The sequence below is a fragment of the Leucoraja erinacea genome, chromosome 25 (genome assembly GCF_028641065.1).
Source record: "Leucoraja erinacea ecotype New England chromosome 25, Leri_hhj_1, whole genome shotgun sequence".
Lineage (NCBI taxonomy): Eukaryota > Metazoa > Chordata > Chondrichthyes > Rajiformes > Rajidae > Leucoraja > Leucoraja erinaceus.
This window is the reverse complement of record NC_073401.1, coordinates 9,943,742-9,962,162: the sequence shown is the minus strand read 5'-3', so window position 1 is coordinate 9,962,162 and position 18,421 is coordinate 9,943,742. Positions and strand designations below refer to the sequence as shown.

At 42.4% G+C, this 18,421-nt stretch overlaps 1 protein-coding gene and 2 non-coding genes across 3 annotated transcripts; all 3 read right to left on the bottom strand.

Moving 5' to 3' along the window:
• Nucleotides 1-1,768: 1,768 nt before the first annotated feature.
• Nucleotides 1,769-1,840, bottom strand: trnaa-ugc (transfer RNA alanine (anticodon UGC)). Its single transcript has one exon. It is a non-coding gene; the product is annotated as a tRNA-Ala (tRNA).
• Nucleotides 1,841-2,172: 332 nt separating this feature from the next.
• On the bottom strand, nucleotides 2,173-2,244 carry trnad-guc (transfer RNA aspartic acid (anticodon GUC)). Its single transcript has one exon. It is a non-coding gene; the product is annotated as a tRNA-Asp (tRNA).
• Nucleotides 2,245-5,150: 2,906 nt separating this feature from the next.
• iscu (iron-sulfur cluster assembly enzyme) lies at nucleotides 5,151-11,032 on the bottom strand. Its single transcript, XM_055655655.1, has 5 exons — nucleotides 10,904-11,032; nucleotides 9,589-9,702; nucleotides 8,744-8,854; nucleotides 7,568-7,646; nucleotides 5,151-5,807 (listed from the first exon to the last, which is right to left on the bottom strand). The coding sequence occupies exons 1-5, from the start codon at nucleotides 10,994-10,996 to the stop codon at nucleotides 5,731-5,733; spliced, it is 474 nt and encodes a 157-aa protein (XP_055511630.1). The 5' UTR covers nucleotides 10,997-11,032; the 3' UTR covers nucleotides 5,151-5,730.
• Nucleotides 11,033-18,421: the final 7,389 nt, after the last annotated feature.

Genomic DNA, 18,421 nt, shown 5'->3' with positions numbered 1-18,421 from the left:
GGGTCGTACCCTGGCAGGCCGTTGTTGGCTTGGGGAAAGAGTGACCTCGAGAGGTACGTTGTTGTGAACTGAGGAACTGGTTAAATGACTAAAGTGGAGGGGTGGAAGATTGCAACCTTCATGTGGTCCACCCTGCTTCGACGAATATAATCAACCTGGCGTGCACAAACATAAGATCAAACAGAACTAGTTGTCTTACAACTTTCGGCTGTGCACGCCACACGCCATAAGAAGAAGACTAAAGTGGAGGAAGGGGGGGAGGAGTTTGCACGTAGAAGATATTTAAAATTTGAGAATTCTACATTCATGCTGCAAAATGCTACCCAAGTGAAATATTGCTTCAGTTTAGGAAATAATGGTGATCTAGAAAGGAGAATGGATAAGCAAACCAATGTCACCTCTGCCAGGTCAACATGCCCTGCATTGATGCCTGCTTCGGCTCAGTTGGTCAAGCCAAGGCCAAGATGCTCGAACACATTCTCTCTACTGAGCTGTTGTACAAAATGATTACCAGGCAAACAATGGAAAGGATTCAAGAGGCCTCTTCAAGACATCCTGATACAATGTCATGATGCAAAGTGTCAACTACGTCTTTGCTTTCACATATCCTACTTGAGCTGCTGAGTTCTTCCAGCAGTTTGTTTTATTTTGCTCCAGATTCTAGCATTTGCAGTCTTTTCAATATCTATTTTTGACAAACTCAAGACCACAAAGTAGAGAACGTATTTGAAATGTTGAGGATCTTGGCTTGAGTTCATGCATGGGGAACACACAAGCTTCAATGTAAACTGCAGACAACACACCACCTCACAAACTACCCTTATTCTTTGTGGTGCCTCAAGATCGAGGATATTTTGCTCCATTTTTGCGGATTCTGAGGTGGCTAATGATTTGGAATATGCCAACTACAGATTATTATCAGACAGAGCAACTAATAGGCTTTGGGAGACAGGTAGGTTTTGTGAGTGTGTCTTTAAATTGCAAAGGGGAGATTCCATGTGTGGTGAGCTGGGGTGTGTTCCCTGAAATTTAGAAGAATCAGAGGTATAAAGTATTAAAGGGTAGTGATCTCGTGAATTAAAATTAGTTGCAATGATGTGGCTATCTAGGAGGTGTTATCCAGGATTTTTATATTTTTTGGCCATCACAGTCCAAAGGTCAGAAACAAGAATGTTCAAGAATGAAGCTCGAAAACTTGTATAACCAAAAGATGGTTGCAGATGTTGGATGAATTGTTTACAAATTGCGTTTGATAGAATGGAAGGAGAACACGCAATGCAATAACATATTCCCTGTTCCATTCACCAATTCATTATTAACTTTATTAGATTTGTTAACTTGTTAAACTTGGTTTGCTTCCAATATTGTTCAGCCTCTTCCATGACGAATGAGTATTTCATTACCGGAAGAAAACTTACTTTCAGTGAATTGTGAATTGAAAATAATTAAATTAAGTTAAAGAAAAAAAGACAGCGTTAACTCAATATTTTCAGTATTCTGGCTAATTGCTGTTCCAAATTAAAATCACATCAGAAGATGATGCAATCACTATCTTCCATGAAAAAAGAGTTCTGCAGCACACTCTCCTGATCAGTGCCCATGGAATGTTTAAACTTGTAACACTTCTTGTTTATTTTCAGCATCATGATTTTGAATAACATTTTGTTCAATTAAGTTAAAATACTGAAAATACTTTTTTTGCACAAGTAAGTATGAAAATATAGTAAATGTCCAATTACAGGTTGAAATTACCCTGCATACAAAAGAGTGGAGATGCCGGGGATTGAACCCGGGGCCTCATACATGCAAAGCATGCGCTCTACCACTGAGCTACATCCCCTACCCATGAAGGAACAGTAGAAACCGGGCCTTTTATACGATGCGGCACACAGTTTCCATTCGCTGTTCGTTACGTTGAGTGGCAGAATAATACTCTTTTTCTTTTCTGACTCATTTAAAGATACCAGCGACCAGAAGCACTGATGTATTATTACTATTTTAATCGGCCCATTTTCGTTTATACGCAGCTTGTCATCCAATTATTTGTTATTTCTCTCCTTGTGAAATCTAGAAGAAAAGGTTACTTAGTGAAAGAAATCTGACAATTCCTCTGTATATAAGAGTTATAAAAGTAGAAGTGAATGAATTGGTAGATTAAAAAAATATGTGTGTCTCCCCGTCGGGGAATTGAACCCCGGTCTCCCGCGTGACAGGCGGGGATACTAACCACTATACTAACGAGGACTTGGCACACGCACTTCCTGCACTGAGACACACTTCAAGGTGATACAACATGTCGCAAAGAGCAATTGTATTTCATTAATGTAACATAGAACGTAATAGTGGAGAAACAGGGGACAGCACCTTACAACAGTACAGGATCAGGCCCTTCGGCCCACAATGTCTGCACCCAACATGATGCCGAGTTAAACTAATCTCTTCGTAGTCCTACAGTGTGGAAACAGGCCCTTTGGCCCAACTTGCCCACACCTACCAACATGTCCCATCTGTCTACACGAGTCCCACTTGTCTGAGTTTGGCCCATATCCCTCTAAAGTGATCTTATCCATGTATATGTCCAATATTTTTAAAACATTGTGACGTTTATGATGTGATCCATGTCTAGGGTTGCCAATATTCTCACTCCCAAATAAGGGACAAATTCCCAACGGCAATGGCTGGGTGAATGATGAGTTGGCCCCGGTGTTGGACTGCACACAAAGCCCAGCCAGCGGGCCAGCTGAGGAGTTTTGGTCCGGCACCCCATCCTACTCATGAACTGATGATCGGCAATGAGAAGGAGGGGTGGTGGTGTCGGCGGTAAGCGAAGAGCCGAAGGTCGGACAGTTTGCTGGGCTGCTGATCGACAGGGCCACGGCTGCTGCTGCTACATTACGTCGGGACGGGTGAGGCGGGGCCGGACGCAGCGCTCCGAACCGACAGTCCCCTCGACTCGAGTAGTAGCTGTCAAATACGGGACAATAGCGGTCGCATATGGGACAAACCAATTTAGCCCAATATACGTGATGTCCCGGCTAATACGGGACAGTTGGCAACTGTATCCATATCCCTCCACTGCATGCATATCTTCGTGTCTATCTAAAAGCCTCGTAAATGACCCTAACGTAAATGCCTGCACCACCACCAACACTGGCAGCGCTTTACAGGCACTCACAGTGCACATAAACTTGCCCCACGTCTCTTTTAAACTTTGCCCCTCACCTTAACGTTATGCCCTCTTGTATTTTACATTCATTTCACTACAATCCCCATATGTCACAAGGTGCACCAATGCATGGAATCGATTTCTGAATCTGTTGGTACGTGCTTTAAAGCTTTTGTATGTTTTGAAGTGCTCCCTGATTACGTGGGCTACTTCAACTCTGTAATTTCTTGTGGTCTTGAGCACACCAGATGCCAAACTAAGTTGTAATGCATCTTGATAGGATGCTTTCTGCAGTGAAACTATAAAAATTAGTAAGAGTGGTTGGAGACATGGTATGCTGAATTTCTTTAGTTTTCTGAGGAAAGAGATATGACATTTAGTCCCCTCGACCAAATTGTTGGTACGAACTTGTCAGTCTGCCCTCTCCTCATTCTCATCCACTTCACCTTCCAGTACTTTTCCACCGACCCTCCTTCTCCTCACCTGCCTGCCTACCACTCCCCTCTCAGCAGCCTAACTCTCCTCACCTGTTGCACTCAGTTGCCTCTGATCACCTATTAACCCGGTATATACTCTCCTCACCGTTCACACAGTGCCAGATTGTTCTCAGCATTCATGCAAGACTCTCCAGCGATTTCCCGACTGCCTACACGGACTGGAACCTGCCTGCCCCTGACCATTCTGTCCTGTCGTCTTCCCAGATAGCAACTCAGCCTTCTGTCCCCCAACCTCCTGGTTTCTGTCTGCCTCTCCCCTGGGCTGTTTGGTGTATCCCTGCAACGGCTCCTCAACTACCTGCCTGACTTCGACTCTCCTTTCGTCTGTCCCTCGCTGGTTTGTTTGCATCGTGTTGGATCTCCTGGTTACCGGATCTTCCGCTACCCCGATTACGTCTCCTGCCTGCCCCTCTTCGGAACCCTCGCTCAATCCTGAGCCTCTGTGCGAGTACGGTGTACCCATTCCTGTGTTACTACTCTGTGTTACAGTATCGTTATAAGGTTCATTACCAATTATACCTGCCTGATTCTGTGGTGCTATTGGGTCCAAGCTATACCTGTTACAGAACTATGAAGAGCTGAGGCCCCAATCACTGAGCCATTTAAGGCAGAACTTGGATTCCAACTTCTAACTCTCACATTGCTCTGAAACAAACTTCTCTCCGAAGAGAATTGCACATATTTCTAAAGCCTCTTTTAGCAAATGCACTTTCCTGTTGCTCACTTGCGAGGAGGATGATATGGAGATATCAAGCAAAATTTATTATCAAACTCTGAACTACAAACTGTGTAGTTTGTTTATTAATTAGGTTTACAAATGCTGCTTCAAGTAAGAATGTCATTGTTCCGTTTCAGGACATACGACAATAAAACTCTTTGGCCGACCGAGTCTGTGCTGACCAGCAATCTGCGCACACTAACACTATCCTACACACTGGGGACAATTTACAATTTTATAAACCAATTGGCATACAAACCTGTACGTCTTTGGAAACCAGAGAAAATTCACGCAGGTCACGGAGAGAACATAAACTCCGTACAGCAATCATAGTCAGGATCGAACCCGGGGCTCTGGTGCTGTAAGGCAGAAACTCTACCCCCGTGCCTACCATTAATTTAATCACTTACAAATACCAGTTGTCTGCAATTTTAAAGTTATAGAAAAATAGGTGCAGGAGGCCGTTCAGCCCTTCGAGCCAATATCGCCATTCAATATTATCATGGCTGATCCATCTAAAATCAGTACCCCGTTCCTGCTGTTCCCCCATATCCCTTGATTCCATTAGCCCTAAGAGATAAATCTAACTCTTGAAAACATCCAGTGAATTGGCCTCCACTGCCTCCTGTGGCAGAGAATTCCAGATTTACAACGTATAAATCAGCCAAAATTGTTGATTTTCCAGTTTCTATTTAACTATCATTTATTGTTATTTAAAACCGTCCCACAAGTATTTCCGCTAAACTTCTTGGAGAAATGAAATCATATGTTAATCAGATCAGTATATTATTTATTAAAAATAAATAAACAAATGTATATCTCCACAGAATGTTGCATAGTAAAAACTTGTGGTATTAATTTCACCGCAGGTGCATAATGGAGCTGGAGTGAAATATATTGGTTTTAGTTCTGCTTCAGTTGTCACTCCACAGGCATAATTTGAAGAAACTGAACTAAACGTGCAAGATAGCTGTTAGCTACAAATCAGTTTAGAAATCAGCTACCGTTTGAATTTATTGAAATTGAAAAACGTATTGATTCAATAAAGCTATATTTATACATTTTTGCATATCATACAAGACCATTATACAACTAATTTGGTGCTTACACCCATATTTATAGCTCACACAGCCTTACACCCTCCCCGAATATGTTCTATAAACCATAAAATTAAGGCACAAATAGAATATCACAGATTAGAGCCAATTTAATATTATGATGGCTTGCTGTTCCCTTCTTACAGTGAAGGATTTTTCAAGCATATGTTTTCCTTAACTTATGGAAATTCCACTACAGAACCACACCACACTATTGGTTACATCTTGGAAAAGTGTGTTCATTTTCAGTTTCTACTTGTGATCATTTTGATTTTGCTGCTTCACTTTGTAGTCTGCCAGAGCAGCTTTGATCGCATCTTCTGCCAACACTGAAACAAAAGAAAACAAATAATTGTGTACTTTAAATTCAAACATTTACTTGGAGTGAGGAATTTGGCAAATATCTCAAATGAATCTGAAGCAAAAACAGACTAAATTCTCTGCTATAACTCTTTATTATCACATGTTCGTACCTCCTCAAGTTTACAAGTCAGCTTGAAACAGGAAGAAACTCACTGGACATGGGTACACATTGATTTCAGAATGTTACCAGGCATGAAGAATGCTACCAGATGAGTAAAGTTCCTTTATGAAGAATGAACAAAATATGTGTTGTTTGTTTCAGAGCTGAGGAGGAGAGATTGTTGTGTCTGAAAATTATGAAGGAATGTAAGGATTGCAAGGGCTCAATTCCCTAAATTATGAATGAATGAATACGTTTATTGGACATATTCACATACAAGGAATTTGCCTTGGTGCTCTCCCCCTAAGTGACAACATCACATACAGTGACAGTTAGGAATGACACATAGAACATTATGTGACATATAAAGGATATATATAACCAGGGGCAGAGAGTAATGAAATGATAAAAAGATTAGGAGATTTGTTTCTATTCTTTTTCTCCCCCAGCAATCACCACCTTCCCCCCCCCCCCCCCTTTTTACTGGGGAAGAGGTCTGGCACTTGCACCTTTCACGTTGCTAAAGCCAATAGCCTTCAGCACATTTAAAAGTTAGAGTTGGATGAGCACCTAAAGTACTGTACCATGCAAGGTTTCCACTAGGAGGTGAAGGGGGATTAGCATGAATAACCCGTTATCAACAGCAAAAGCAGACAAAATTCTGTGCCTTAACTGTTTATTATCCGACACAAAGGTCAGAACTGCTTGCCAAAAATTCACCACCACCATTCATTCCTGGCTTCGCCACGCGTCTGCATAACTCAAGAACCTTTCTCAAATCAGAGAAAAATTGCAAACATTTATGTTCTCCACTTACAACTCTTACTTCTCCCACAGCCTATCTATACAATGATCTTGGTGCAAATAAAATATTCTACCGTGATTCTAAGAGGCCGTAATTAGACAGTGGATATCAAACTAATTTTTAAGGAGATGATGCGTGGAATCTGCAACTTCAGCTTTCCAACTTTAGTTTATTTGGTATTCTCTGTGCCAACAGGGCAAATCTAATCCTCTTGCCAGAAACTATTGAATTTTCTTCAAAGTTTCCACTGTTGAGTCTTTAATCTTCCATCCTGAAATTAGCTTCCATCCTGAATTTGGTTGATGTCCCCCCATCAGCTTGAGTCTCACCTGTGACCCCACCCACACCAAAGTTTGTTCATGTGTATGAAATGTTGAAGAATTAGAAGCAGAAAGACCATTTAGCCCCTCCTGCCTGCTCCGCCTTTACCAAGATCATACCCAATGTAATGTTTGGTCTATTTTCGGCAAGAATGTCATCTCCCAAGCCCAAAAATGGTTAACAGACTTGAATATTTTCAATGATAGACCAAACAAATTCAGCTTTTAAGATAGTGGCAAATTCCAAAGTTTAATTAACTCTGTAAAGATATTTCTCATCATCTCAGCCCAAGATGGCTGTTCTCCTAACCAGAGTTTATGGCTTCTAGTTACAGACATCCAGCTAGAAAAAACACAATTTTTCTTTATACATTCTCTCAGAACATTGAAGCACATTTCAGTCAGAATGCCTCAACCTTCCGAAGTTCATATTGTTGTCTGCATTACTTAGTTAATGAGCTAGTCATGTTTTTCATCACTATAAAACAAACACAGACTTACTTGAACAATGTAGTTTGACTGGAGGGAGACATAGTTCCTTTGCAATATCTGTGTTCTTAATCTTTGAGGCTTCATCCACCTGTAAAGAAGGCCAATTACAATGTTTTCAAACCAGGTATGATCATGATGCGGCACAAGCAAAATTGCTATTGCAGACAAATGTTAACTTCTGCTCCTGAAACTTGAGATTATATTGTGCTACCCTAATGCAGAGAGCAATCGCGGACACTCTGAGGTCAGAGTCTCGATCTGCAAGAACTGGAGCATGCCATTTTCCATAATTCTCCCCACCAGTAGTACAGAAGCACATTGCATTTCTGTTTGTTAGCATTCAACTTTGGAGTTTGCTTCAATTGATCAATAGCAATCCCTGAAAAATGGGTAATTTGACTTCTATGATACAGGTCTATTTTTCTACATTGCACGTAATCGTTAGCAATCCATTCTCCTGCCATGAAATCATGGCTCCAAGATATAGAATACTAAAATGTATTAACATTGGTTGCTGTATGGGGGGGGGGGTGGAAGAAGAGATATCTGTAAATATTCTGTTGGAAGAAACCAGCAACTTTGTGAGTACAGGCACCTCATGTTTTACAGTTTGATTTATGAGCTTTTGAAATTACGTGCTTGTTCCTTTAATACCAAAGCTTGTTTTATGCACTGGTGTTTTTGGAATAATGCTCTCAAATTTACTGCTGACAATGTAGTCACGGGTATGTTTAATTTACATGATTTCGAATTACACACTGCTTTTCAAGCACAAAAGCCACATATAAAACGCGATGTTCCTGTATTTAGAAATCTCAGTGACCAACTTTGATGCTTCACTGGTTTTCTAATTTTATTTTTTTTAATCTTTTTATTTGAATTTCACATCAATTTGCATACATACAACGATAACAGACAGTGACACTCAAGGTATAATTGTGCAACAGTATGTAAGCAGCCCTCAAAGCCCTTACCCTTACCCACCTTCAACCCACCCGAATCAGGTCGGAACCAAACGGGGACAAACAACACTCACATACGTACACATCCACACAAATACGTAGAGATAAACAAAACAAAATGGGTTTTTTCTAATTTAAGGAAAATGTTCCTTCCAAGATATTTTTGTTAAAGTATTTCAGACAAACAAAGTCAAGAGTTACATTTTGAAATTCATATATTTACCGTTTTTCCTTTCACCCATTCTGTGGCCAATGAACTGGAAGCAATTGCAGACCCACATCCAAATGTTTTAAATCTCGCATCGATAATCTTTCCATTCTTGTCCACTTCGATCTTAGAAGAGAATTTGAAATTTATTTCATTGAATTAACATCTCTGCCGCAATATGAGAAGTACGAACTAGGAATAATATTCAAATGCATCATAGGTTGCTGGGGCATAGAGCAGCCACTGACATTATTTTGCGTACTGCAACCCCCCCCCCCTCATCGTATTATTTTTCAGGTCAATTGAACAGATTGGAGAACCACTCTAAAAATTATCTTCAACATTCAGGGAACACATTGGCTAGAAAGAACATGTCCGTGACAACTAGATTAGAAAATGACACCAAGAAGAAAATTCCAGATCAGTCAATTTAGATGAAGTGGCTTTGTAAAACACACAAGCTGCACACGTTATCTGAGAGATGCCTACTTGACACCAGCCTTCTAATATCAGCAGCATCTGGACAATTTTAAATAAATTCATATCCAGTTTTTTTTTCCCCAAGTGGATTTATTGGGTAACAAATTAAAGGGAGGTCTGAAGAAGGGTTTCGATCGGAAACATCACCTATTCCTCTTCTCCAGAGATGCTGCCTGACCTACCGAGTTACTCCAGCTTTTTGTGTCCATCTTCAACAGCGATTTTGGGTTGGTTAACAACAGCACTGATGACAACTGTTATACTTCAGTCATGATGAGAAATCAACACTACGGACTAAACTGAAACCAGGAGTAATTCTCGTCTTCACTCTTTAGGAAATTCACAGGGAAGGTGTCCCTTTTTATATGTAAACGTGTTACCTGTAGCTTCATGACATCACCACAGGCTGGGGCACCAACCAGGCCAGTTCCAACACTATTTGAATCCTTATTCAAGGAGCCAACGTTTCTGGGATTCTCATAGTGATCCACTACCTGCAAGGTGGGGAAAAAATCAATTCAATAAAAAATCCTCCACTGAATCAAATCTCTTCTTCAACGTATAATCACTACACACATAAGTTCCCCAACTAAAAGACAGGCAAGCAACTTGATAAAGTAATCCCAACATATCATATGCCAGAAAGCACTATTGAACTATTTTATAAATTATACTATTATGCTAATCTCTCTTCAATTATAAAGCCATTCATATCTATTTAAGATTGCAATCCACAATTAAATTATTGATTTGCAATGTAACAATTACATCTCACAACACAATTTATTGCTGTCATTGACATCTCGTGTTTCAATGATCCACAGCTTTGGGAATGTACGTCAAAACGCTCGCTCTAGTCAGATGACGAGAGATAGGAAAAAATAATCATCCCTAGCCTAGTTTAGGTCCTGCCTTTAGGTCATAGACATAGACATAGAAATTAGGTGCAGGAGTAGGCCATTCGGCCCTTCGAGCCTGCACCGCCATTCAATATGATCATGGCTGATCATCCAACTCAGTATCCCGTACCTGCCTTCTCTCCATACCCCCTCCTCCTCCCACCATCCACTTACACCCGTATGGATCAATTTTCTTCACTCCCAACACAAGATGGCGATGAGGACGACTTTCTTTAGTAGAGGGTGGTGAATCTGTGGACTGTATTGCCACAGACAGCTGTGGAGGCCAAGTCAATGGTTATTTTTAAAGTGGAGATTGATAGGTTCTTGGTTCGTAAGGACATGAAAGATTACGGGGAGAAGGCAGGAGAATTGGATTGAGGGGAGAAAAAATAATTCAGCCATGAATTATGTCTTGTGGCTGAAAATACTGAGGCTAGGGCAGAATCAACATTGTCACCACCACCATCTTATGGGGGATGAGACACTAATTCCCCCCCACCACCCACAAACCCCTTTCAGCTCCAGCATCCCCGCCCTCCATTTCCCTCACCCTACATTCTCACCCCCCCCCTCCACATACCCTCTCACCCATTCTCATCCCCTCATCCCCCCCCAACCTCCCATTCCACCCCACTCTCCCCTTGACCACCCGCCCCCCACTGAGCGCCGCTCTCTCCTCCCTGTCCCACTGCTGCGCCACAACACAAGCTGGACAACCCTCCCCCCTCCGCGTTATTCGGGAGATGGGTGGGAGGGGGGAGGCGCTCCCACACGCGGGGCGCCGGGCCCGTACCTTCTTATGGTAGGCGGCGGTGAGAGGGAGCCGAGCGGTACTCGCTAGGCGCAACATAGAGCGGGGAGCAGTCACCGCCATCGCCATCGCCATCGCAGCAGTCAACAGGTTAGTCACGTGACACCGGTCACCTCAGACGTCGGGCCTCGCCGCCAGCGCGTTGACGTCACCGCAGCTGTTACCCCAGCAACCCCGGCCGAGGGGTTGCGCGCGCCGGCTGCGGGGTCCGTGACATAAAGGCGCTGATCGGCCAGGTTGCAATTTCCATACAATTCCGCAGAAAAAAAAAACTAAGCTGTTAAAAAGGCATGTAGTGTTGTTAGCCTATCCATGCTCTCCAGAGATGCTGCCTGACTACCTGAGTTACTCCAGCACTTTGTGTTTTCATTTGTAAACCAGTATACAAAGTTTCTTGTGTCTACAAACGTCGTGATGATGCTTTGCAAACGCACATCAGATAAGACACAACCTGTAAACATTGTTCAGACATGATGCTGAACATCTGTAGGATGCAGACAGAATCTGAAGAAGGGCCCCGACTCAAAATGTTGCCTGTCCATTCCCTCCATCAATGCTGCCTCCAGCACAAGGATGGCAACTATTCCACTTTCCAGTGTTTTTTCCCATTTTCATTTCAAGGTGGTGCAGTGGTAGAGTTTCTGTCTCACAGCATCAGAGCTCCAGGTTCAATCCTGACCTCGTGTGCTGTCTGTGTGGTGTTTGCATGTTCTCCATGGTGCTCTGAATTCCTCCCACATTCCAAAGACGTGCAGGTTTGTAGGCTAATTGGCCCCTGTAAATTGCCCCTAGTGTGTAGGATGCAAAACTGGGGTAATGTAGCGTGAATGGGTGATCAGTGGTTGGTGTGGATTCAGTGGGCTGAAGGGCCTGTTTCCATGTTGTATCTCTAAACTAAACATGTTATGCCTAAATGTAGGAAATCATGAAGTAATATCCTAAAATTGCACAAAGGACTACCAAACATTTGACAGCCAAGTACTATCTATCGTTCCACTCTCCTTCTCCCTCTTCCCCTTCCCCCTTTCTCCCCCTTCTCCCCCTCTCCTTCTCCCCTCCCCTTCTCCCTCTCCCCATCTCCCTCTCCTCCTTCTCCCTCTCTCCCTTCTCTCGACCTCTCTCTTCTCTCGATCTCTCTCTCCCCCCTTCTCTCGATCTCTTCCTCTCCCTTCCCTCTCTCCCTCCCTGCTCTCTCTCCCTCCCTGCTCTCTCTCCCTCCCTGCTCTCTCTCCCTCCCTTCCCTCTCTCCCTCCCTTCCCTCTGCGTGAGAGTTGGCAGCCCTGCTATGCCTTAGGTCCAAAAGAGGATAGAAAGAAAATACTTAATGGTCTTCGTAAGATTTTAATAAGCTCTTCTACATTTAAGGTAAATTGACATATTAGAGGCAAAATGCATCTTTAATATATACAGGTCTGCCCACACAACTGAAAACAATTGCACTTAAGTGATACATCATCCATTCTGCAGGCATGTAGTTTTCTTATTCATTTTCATAATCATTTTCTTATTAGTTAATCCTAAATTATATTTTCTGTAATTTCAGAAATCGACAGTGGGTCCAGAATACTCGTCGACAAGATTTCCTGCACCGAACTCCGGAGTACTTGTCAGCCAACTGTTGTTTTTGTTCTTTACACTTTGAACTTGACCAGTTTTCCAACAAGCAGACCAAGAACAGGCTAAATTGGAATGCACTTCCAACGCTCTTTGACATTCCTAAAACGCCAAAACGTCTGTCTTCCCAACGCAGGTTACTCAAGAGGAAGAATGAGAACCTCCTATCCTTACCAACGCCTTTAAAACAGCAAAGAGGCAAGTATTTTTTACCTTTTTAAATTAAAATATATTCTCTCACTTTGGCTAAATATGAAAAAAATGTATCCAAACTGATATAATTGCTAATGGTCAATATGTAATGGCAGGTATGGCACTTTTATTTTCATTTGTGAAATGTTCACAAAACTATAATCACACATAAGACTACATAGTGTGGGCTGATGGAATGCGTACTAGTATTTAATTCAAGTAAGAACACCAATTTAAAGCTTCCTCAAGCATAATTCATACAACATTTAAATTTATTTGATTTATAAAAAATCTTCTAAAAATCGAGACCCCTTCAACTGCTGCTAGCTGCTACGGTCAGGCAAATGCCTCCGTTGCCATGCTGTAAGAACGGAAAGGTTGAGAAGGAGTTTCTTCCCAGAGGCCATTAGGACTGTAAACTCCTATCTCACCAGGGACTAACTTTACTGTACCACTCTACTGCTTTTTTTTAATATTGCTGTTTTTTTCCCTTTTTCCTTCCGCCCACAATATTTAATATGAAAAAATATGTGATTCTGTTACATTGTTTGTAGTTTGTTTGGTTGTTGTTTGTTTGCCTTTTTGCACAAAGTCCGCGGGCATAGCCACTTTTGATTTCACTGCACCTCATGTGTATGTGATGAATAAACTTGACTTGACTTGATCTCCATCTATCTCCCATACCAATAAACCAAAACAGCACAATGCAGTCTGCAGCATTTCACTTTATCAGGTGCACAGTAGAGAGCATGCTGACCGGTTGCATCGTGGCTTGGATCGGCAACTTGAGCGCCTTGGAGAGGAAAAGACTACAAAAAGTAGTAAACACTGCCCAGTCCATCATCGGCTCTGACCTTCCTTCCATCGAGGGAATTTATTGCAGTCGCTGCCTCAAAAAGGCTGGCAGTATCATCAAAGACCCACACCATCCTGGCCACACACTCTCATCTCCCTACTACCTTCAGGTAGAAGGTACAGGAGTCTGAAGACTGCAACAACCAGGTTCAGGAATAGCTACTTCCCCACAGCCATCAGGCTATTAAACCTGGCTCGGACAAAACTCTGATTATTAATAACCCATTATCTGTTATTTGCACTTTATCAGTTTATTTATTCGTGTGTGTATATATTTATATAATGGTATATAGACACACTGATCTGTTTTGTAGTAAATGCCTACTATGTTCTGTGTGCTGAAGCAAAGCAAGAATTTCATTGTCCTATCAGGGACACATGACAATAAACTCACTTGAACTTGATCTCCCGGAAGAGAATACACTAGCTTACATCGCAGGTCACATCTGTCACAGAATCTGTCCTCAAAATGCCACACATGCAGAAAAGTTCTATTACGAACTGATACCACTTTAGTTGATCCTGCACTCATATTCATCCATCATAAAGCATATGACACATCAACATCTGACTTCGGCTCATTGATGGTGCCTTTGGAATACTTGGGTTCTGTGAAGTGTGCGAGAAAGCGTTCCACACAGAATTTGATGATGTTAAAATGACCAGGGATAACATTTCCCATCTAATAAACACAGCAATACATAAACACACAGCAATACAAAGACATGAACTTGTGCTGCAATAGAGTCAAGGTTAGAATTGTAGCAATCTTTGTGAGTATCCACATGTACTATGGACTAAAATTCAAGAATAGAAAAATGCATAACATAACTGTTAAAAGGAGATGTAAAAAACTTAAAAAAGTAGAACATAAGTGCATTATTTTCAAACATTAGTTATTTGAAATAATACTATTCAAGTTCAAGTGAGTTTATTGTCCCTGATGGTACAATGAAATTCTTGGGTTTGCTTCAGCACAACAGAACATAGTAGGCATTGACTAGAAAATAGATCAGTGTGTCCATAAACCATTATATAAATATATACACACGTGAATAAATAAACTGATTTAAGTGCAAATAACAGATAATAGAAACATAGAAATTAGGTGCAGGAGTAGGCCATTCGGCCCTTCGAGCCTGCACCGCCATTCAATATGATCATGGCTGATCATCCAACTCAGTATCCCGTACCTGCCTTCTCTCCATACCCCCTGATCCCCTTAGCCACAAGGGCCACATCTAACTCCCTCTTAAATATAGCCAATGAACTGGCCTCAACTACCCTCTGTGGCAGAGAGTTCCAGAGATTCACCACTCTCTGTGTGAAAAAAAAGTTCTTCTCATCTCGGTTTTAAAGGATTTCTCCCTTATCCTTAAGCTGTGACCCCTTGTCCTGGACTTCCCTAACATCGGGGACAATCTTAAATATTAATGTCCGAGCAACATTAATAATGGGCTATTAATGTTCAGAGTTTTGTCCGAGCAAAGTTTAATAGCCTGATGGCTGTGGGGAAGTTGCTATTCCTGAACCTGGTCATTGCAGTCTTCAGGCTCCTGTACCTTCTACCTGCAGGTAGCAGGGAGATGAGTGTGTGGCCAGGATACTGCCAGCTTTTTTGAGGCAGCGACTGCGGTAGATCCCCTCGATAATAGTGAGGTCAGAGCCGATGATGTATTTACTACTTTTTTAGTAGCATTTAGGCAGTGTTCACTACGTTTTGTAATCTTTTCCTCTCCTGGGCGCTCAAGTTGCCGAACCAAGACACGATGCAACCGGTCAGCATGCTCTCTACTGTGCACCTATAGAAGTTAGAGAGAGTCCTCCTTGACAAACCGACTCTCCGTAATCTTATCAGGAAGTAGAGGCGCTGATGTGCTTTCTTAATATTTGTATCAGTGTTCTCGGACTAGGAAAGATCTTCATAGATGTGCACGCCCAGGAATTTGAAGCTCTTGACCCTTTCAACCATCAACCCTTTGATATAAACGGGAGTGTGGGTTCCCATCCTACTCCTTCCAAAGTCCACAATCAGTTCCTTGGTTTTTCTGGTTTTGAGGGCAATGTTATTGTGCTGGCACCATATGGACAGTTGCTCGATCTCTCTTCTAAACACTGACTCATCCCCATCAGTGATACGTCCCACAACAGTGGTGTCGTCAGCGAACTTGATGACGGAGTTCGCACTCTGACCGACTACGCAGTCATAAGTATACAGTGAGTACAGCAGGGGCTGAGCACGCAGCCTTGAGATGCTCCCATGCTGATTGTTATCGAGTCTTGACACATTTCCACCAATACGAACAGACTGTGGTCTGAGAATGAGGAAGGTGAGGATCCAATTGCAGAGGGATGCGCAGAGACCCAGTTCTGCGAGTTTGTTAACCAGCATGGAGGGGAGGATTGTATTAAATGCCGAGCTGTAATTAATGAATAACAGCCTGACATATGAGTTTTTGTTGTCCAAGTGGTCCAGAGCAGAGTGGAGGGCCAGCAAGATTGCATCCACCGTAGATCTGTTGTGGCGGTAAGCGAACTGCAGTGGGTCCAGGTTTTGATGGCCTTTGGAAGCAGATGGGAACCTCAGACCTCAGAAGTGAGAGGTTGAAAATGTCTGTAAAAACTCCAGCCAGTTTATCTACATAGTGTGAAAATTTGATTGTTACCCACACAAAATCGTGCCAATGACGATTTATTTATCTATATTACTAAAACTAAGATCTTGACCGCTTTCGACTTTCTGTATCTCGATTTCCGAGAGAACGCCGCCACTTATGGCCGTCATATTTGGCCACCTCACTCAGAGTCCCAGGGGGGAGGGACTATAAAACCCGGAAGTGTTGCGCCTCACTCAGTCTCTGCGAGACGGAGGAAGCGAGAGGCTCACGGCTCTCTAAGCGGCGAATAACACTGAATGCAAGTCTACTCCACGGTGAGTCCCCTTGATGTGGTTGTAAAGTGTTTGCCAAATTGTCTTGGCTTTTAAAGACTTCAGAAAATGTGTTGGCTGGCTTGGCTCTTAAAATCGTTGCAACAGTTTTTGGATGGATAAAGCGGCAAGATGCCGCTGAGTGCGTCATTTCGGGTTCGTGGCAAGATGGCGCCGACTACTCTGTCAATGGTGAGTGTGTTTCTTGGACGTTATTTAAAGCACGTATTTGCTTCAGCAGCAGCAGTCTCTACAGAAGGCTTTAAACGTTTGAGTAAGTGCGTGTGTGTGTGTGCGCAAGTCTCTGTGTGAGTGTGTGTGTATATATGTGTGTGAGTCTGTGTGTGTATATATGCGTGCTTATATAAAAGCGTGCTTCATTGAATGATGACTTCTGAGATAAATTATCAGATTTTCTTGGCTAAAATTTGACCGCTGAATTGCTCTATATTTAAATTGTCTCTTTTTTCATCAACAGCAAAGAGACATAAAGACGCAGTGAGCAGCAACAAGAGACAAAAATGAACTTAATAATTCTCATCTTTGTAATTTTAATTGTTCTTATATTTTAAAAGTCATTCATTAAAACATAGAAAATAGGTGCCGGAGTAGGCCATTCGGCCCTTCAAGCCTGCACCGCCATTCAATATGATCATGGCTGATCATCCAACTCCGTATCCCATACCTCTCCATACCCCCTGATCCCTTTAGCCACAAGGGCCACATCTAACTCCCTCTTAAATATAGCCAATGAACTGTGGCCTCAGTTACCTTCTGTGGCAGAGAATTCCACAAATTCACCACTCTGTGTAAAAAATGATTTTCTCATTTCAGTCCCTCTTATCCTTAAACTGTGACCCCTTGTTCTGGACTTCCCCAAATATCGGGAATAATCTTCCTGCATCTAGCCTGTCCAACCCCTTAAGAATTTTGTACGTTTCTATAAGATCCCCCCTCAATCTTCTAAATTCTAGCGTGTACAAGCCGAGTCTATCCAGTCTTTATTCATATGAAAGTCCTGCCATCCCAGGAATCAGTCTGGTGAACCTTCTCTGTACTCCCTCTATGGCAAGAATGTCTTCCCTCAGATTAGGAGACCAAAACTGTACGCAATACTCCAGGTGTGCTCACCAAGACCCTGTACAACTGCAGTAGAACCTCCCTGCTCTTATACTCAATTCACATTTTAAACTTTAATAAATCCTTTTTCCACTTTTCATGCCTGCGTCTTCTTCATCACAATGGGAACCTAATGGGCAGGAATGGATACTCTGTGGGAGAGCCACTAAGAGCAAAGATCCTATAGCGGAGCAAGATGGACCACTCGTGCGAAAAACACGTAGTACGGTCATGGGCAGATTCATGGGTAATTATAGGACCCATTTCCTTAACCAGCTTCCGTCCATCCAGTATCTTTGACAGCAAGATCCTATAGGAGGTACACAAAAATGCTGGAGAAACTCAGCGGGTGCAGCAACATCTATGGAGCGAAGGAAATAGTCAACGTTTCGGGCCGAAACCCTTCTTCTTTCAACACGAAACGTTGCCTATTTCCTTCGCTCCATAGATGCTGCTGCACCCGCTGAGTTTCTCCAGCATTTTTGTCTACCTTCGATTTTCCAGCATCTGCAGTTCCTTCTTAAACAAAATCCTATAGGATCTTTGCGTAACAGTGTGGTGACCTCACAAACATGGCGACTGTTGACACACGTCTTACCAGCAATGAGGTCGAAACACGTCATTGTTATCCGTCAAATTAATGAAAGACCAGTTAAAAAAAAAAACAGCCGCGTGACTATGGCGTTTTTAGTAGTCTTTCTTATCGCCTTATTTTCTTCGTCGTAATAAATAGTCGGCTGGGCACACGTTCTGTCGAATTGCACGTATCTTTCCTTATTTTCAAGCTTTGG

Coding starts and splice junctions, on each gene's coding strand:
- iscu (XM_055655655.1), bottom strand. CDS start 10,996: ATGGCGATGGCGATGGCGGTGACTGCTCCCCGCTCTATGTTGCGCCTA. Junction 8,855..9,588: donor GTGATGTCATGAAGCTACAG/GTAACACGTTTA, acceptor TTCTCTTCTAAG/ATCGAAGTGGACAAGAATGG. Junction 5,808..7,567: donor AGTCAAACTACATTGTTCAA/GTAAGTCTGTGT, acceptor CTTTTGTTTCAG/TGTTGGCAGAAGATGCGATC.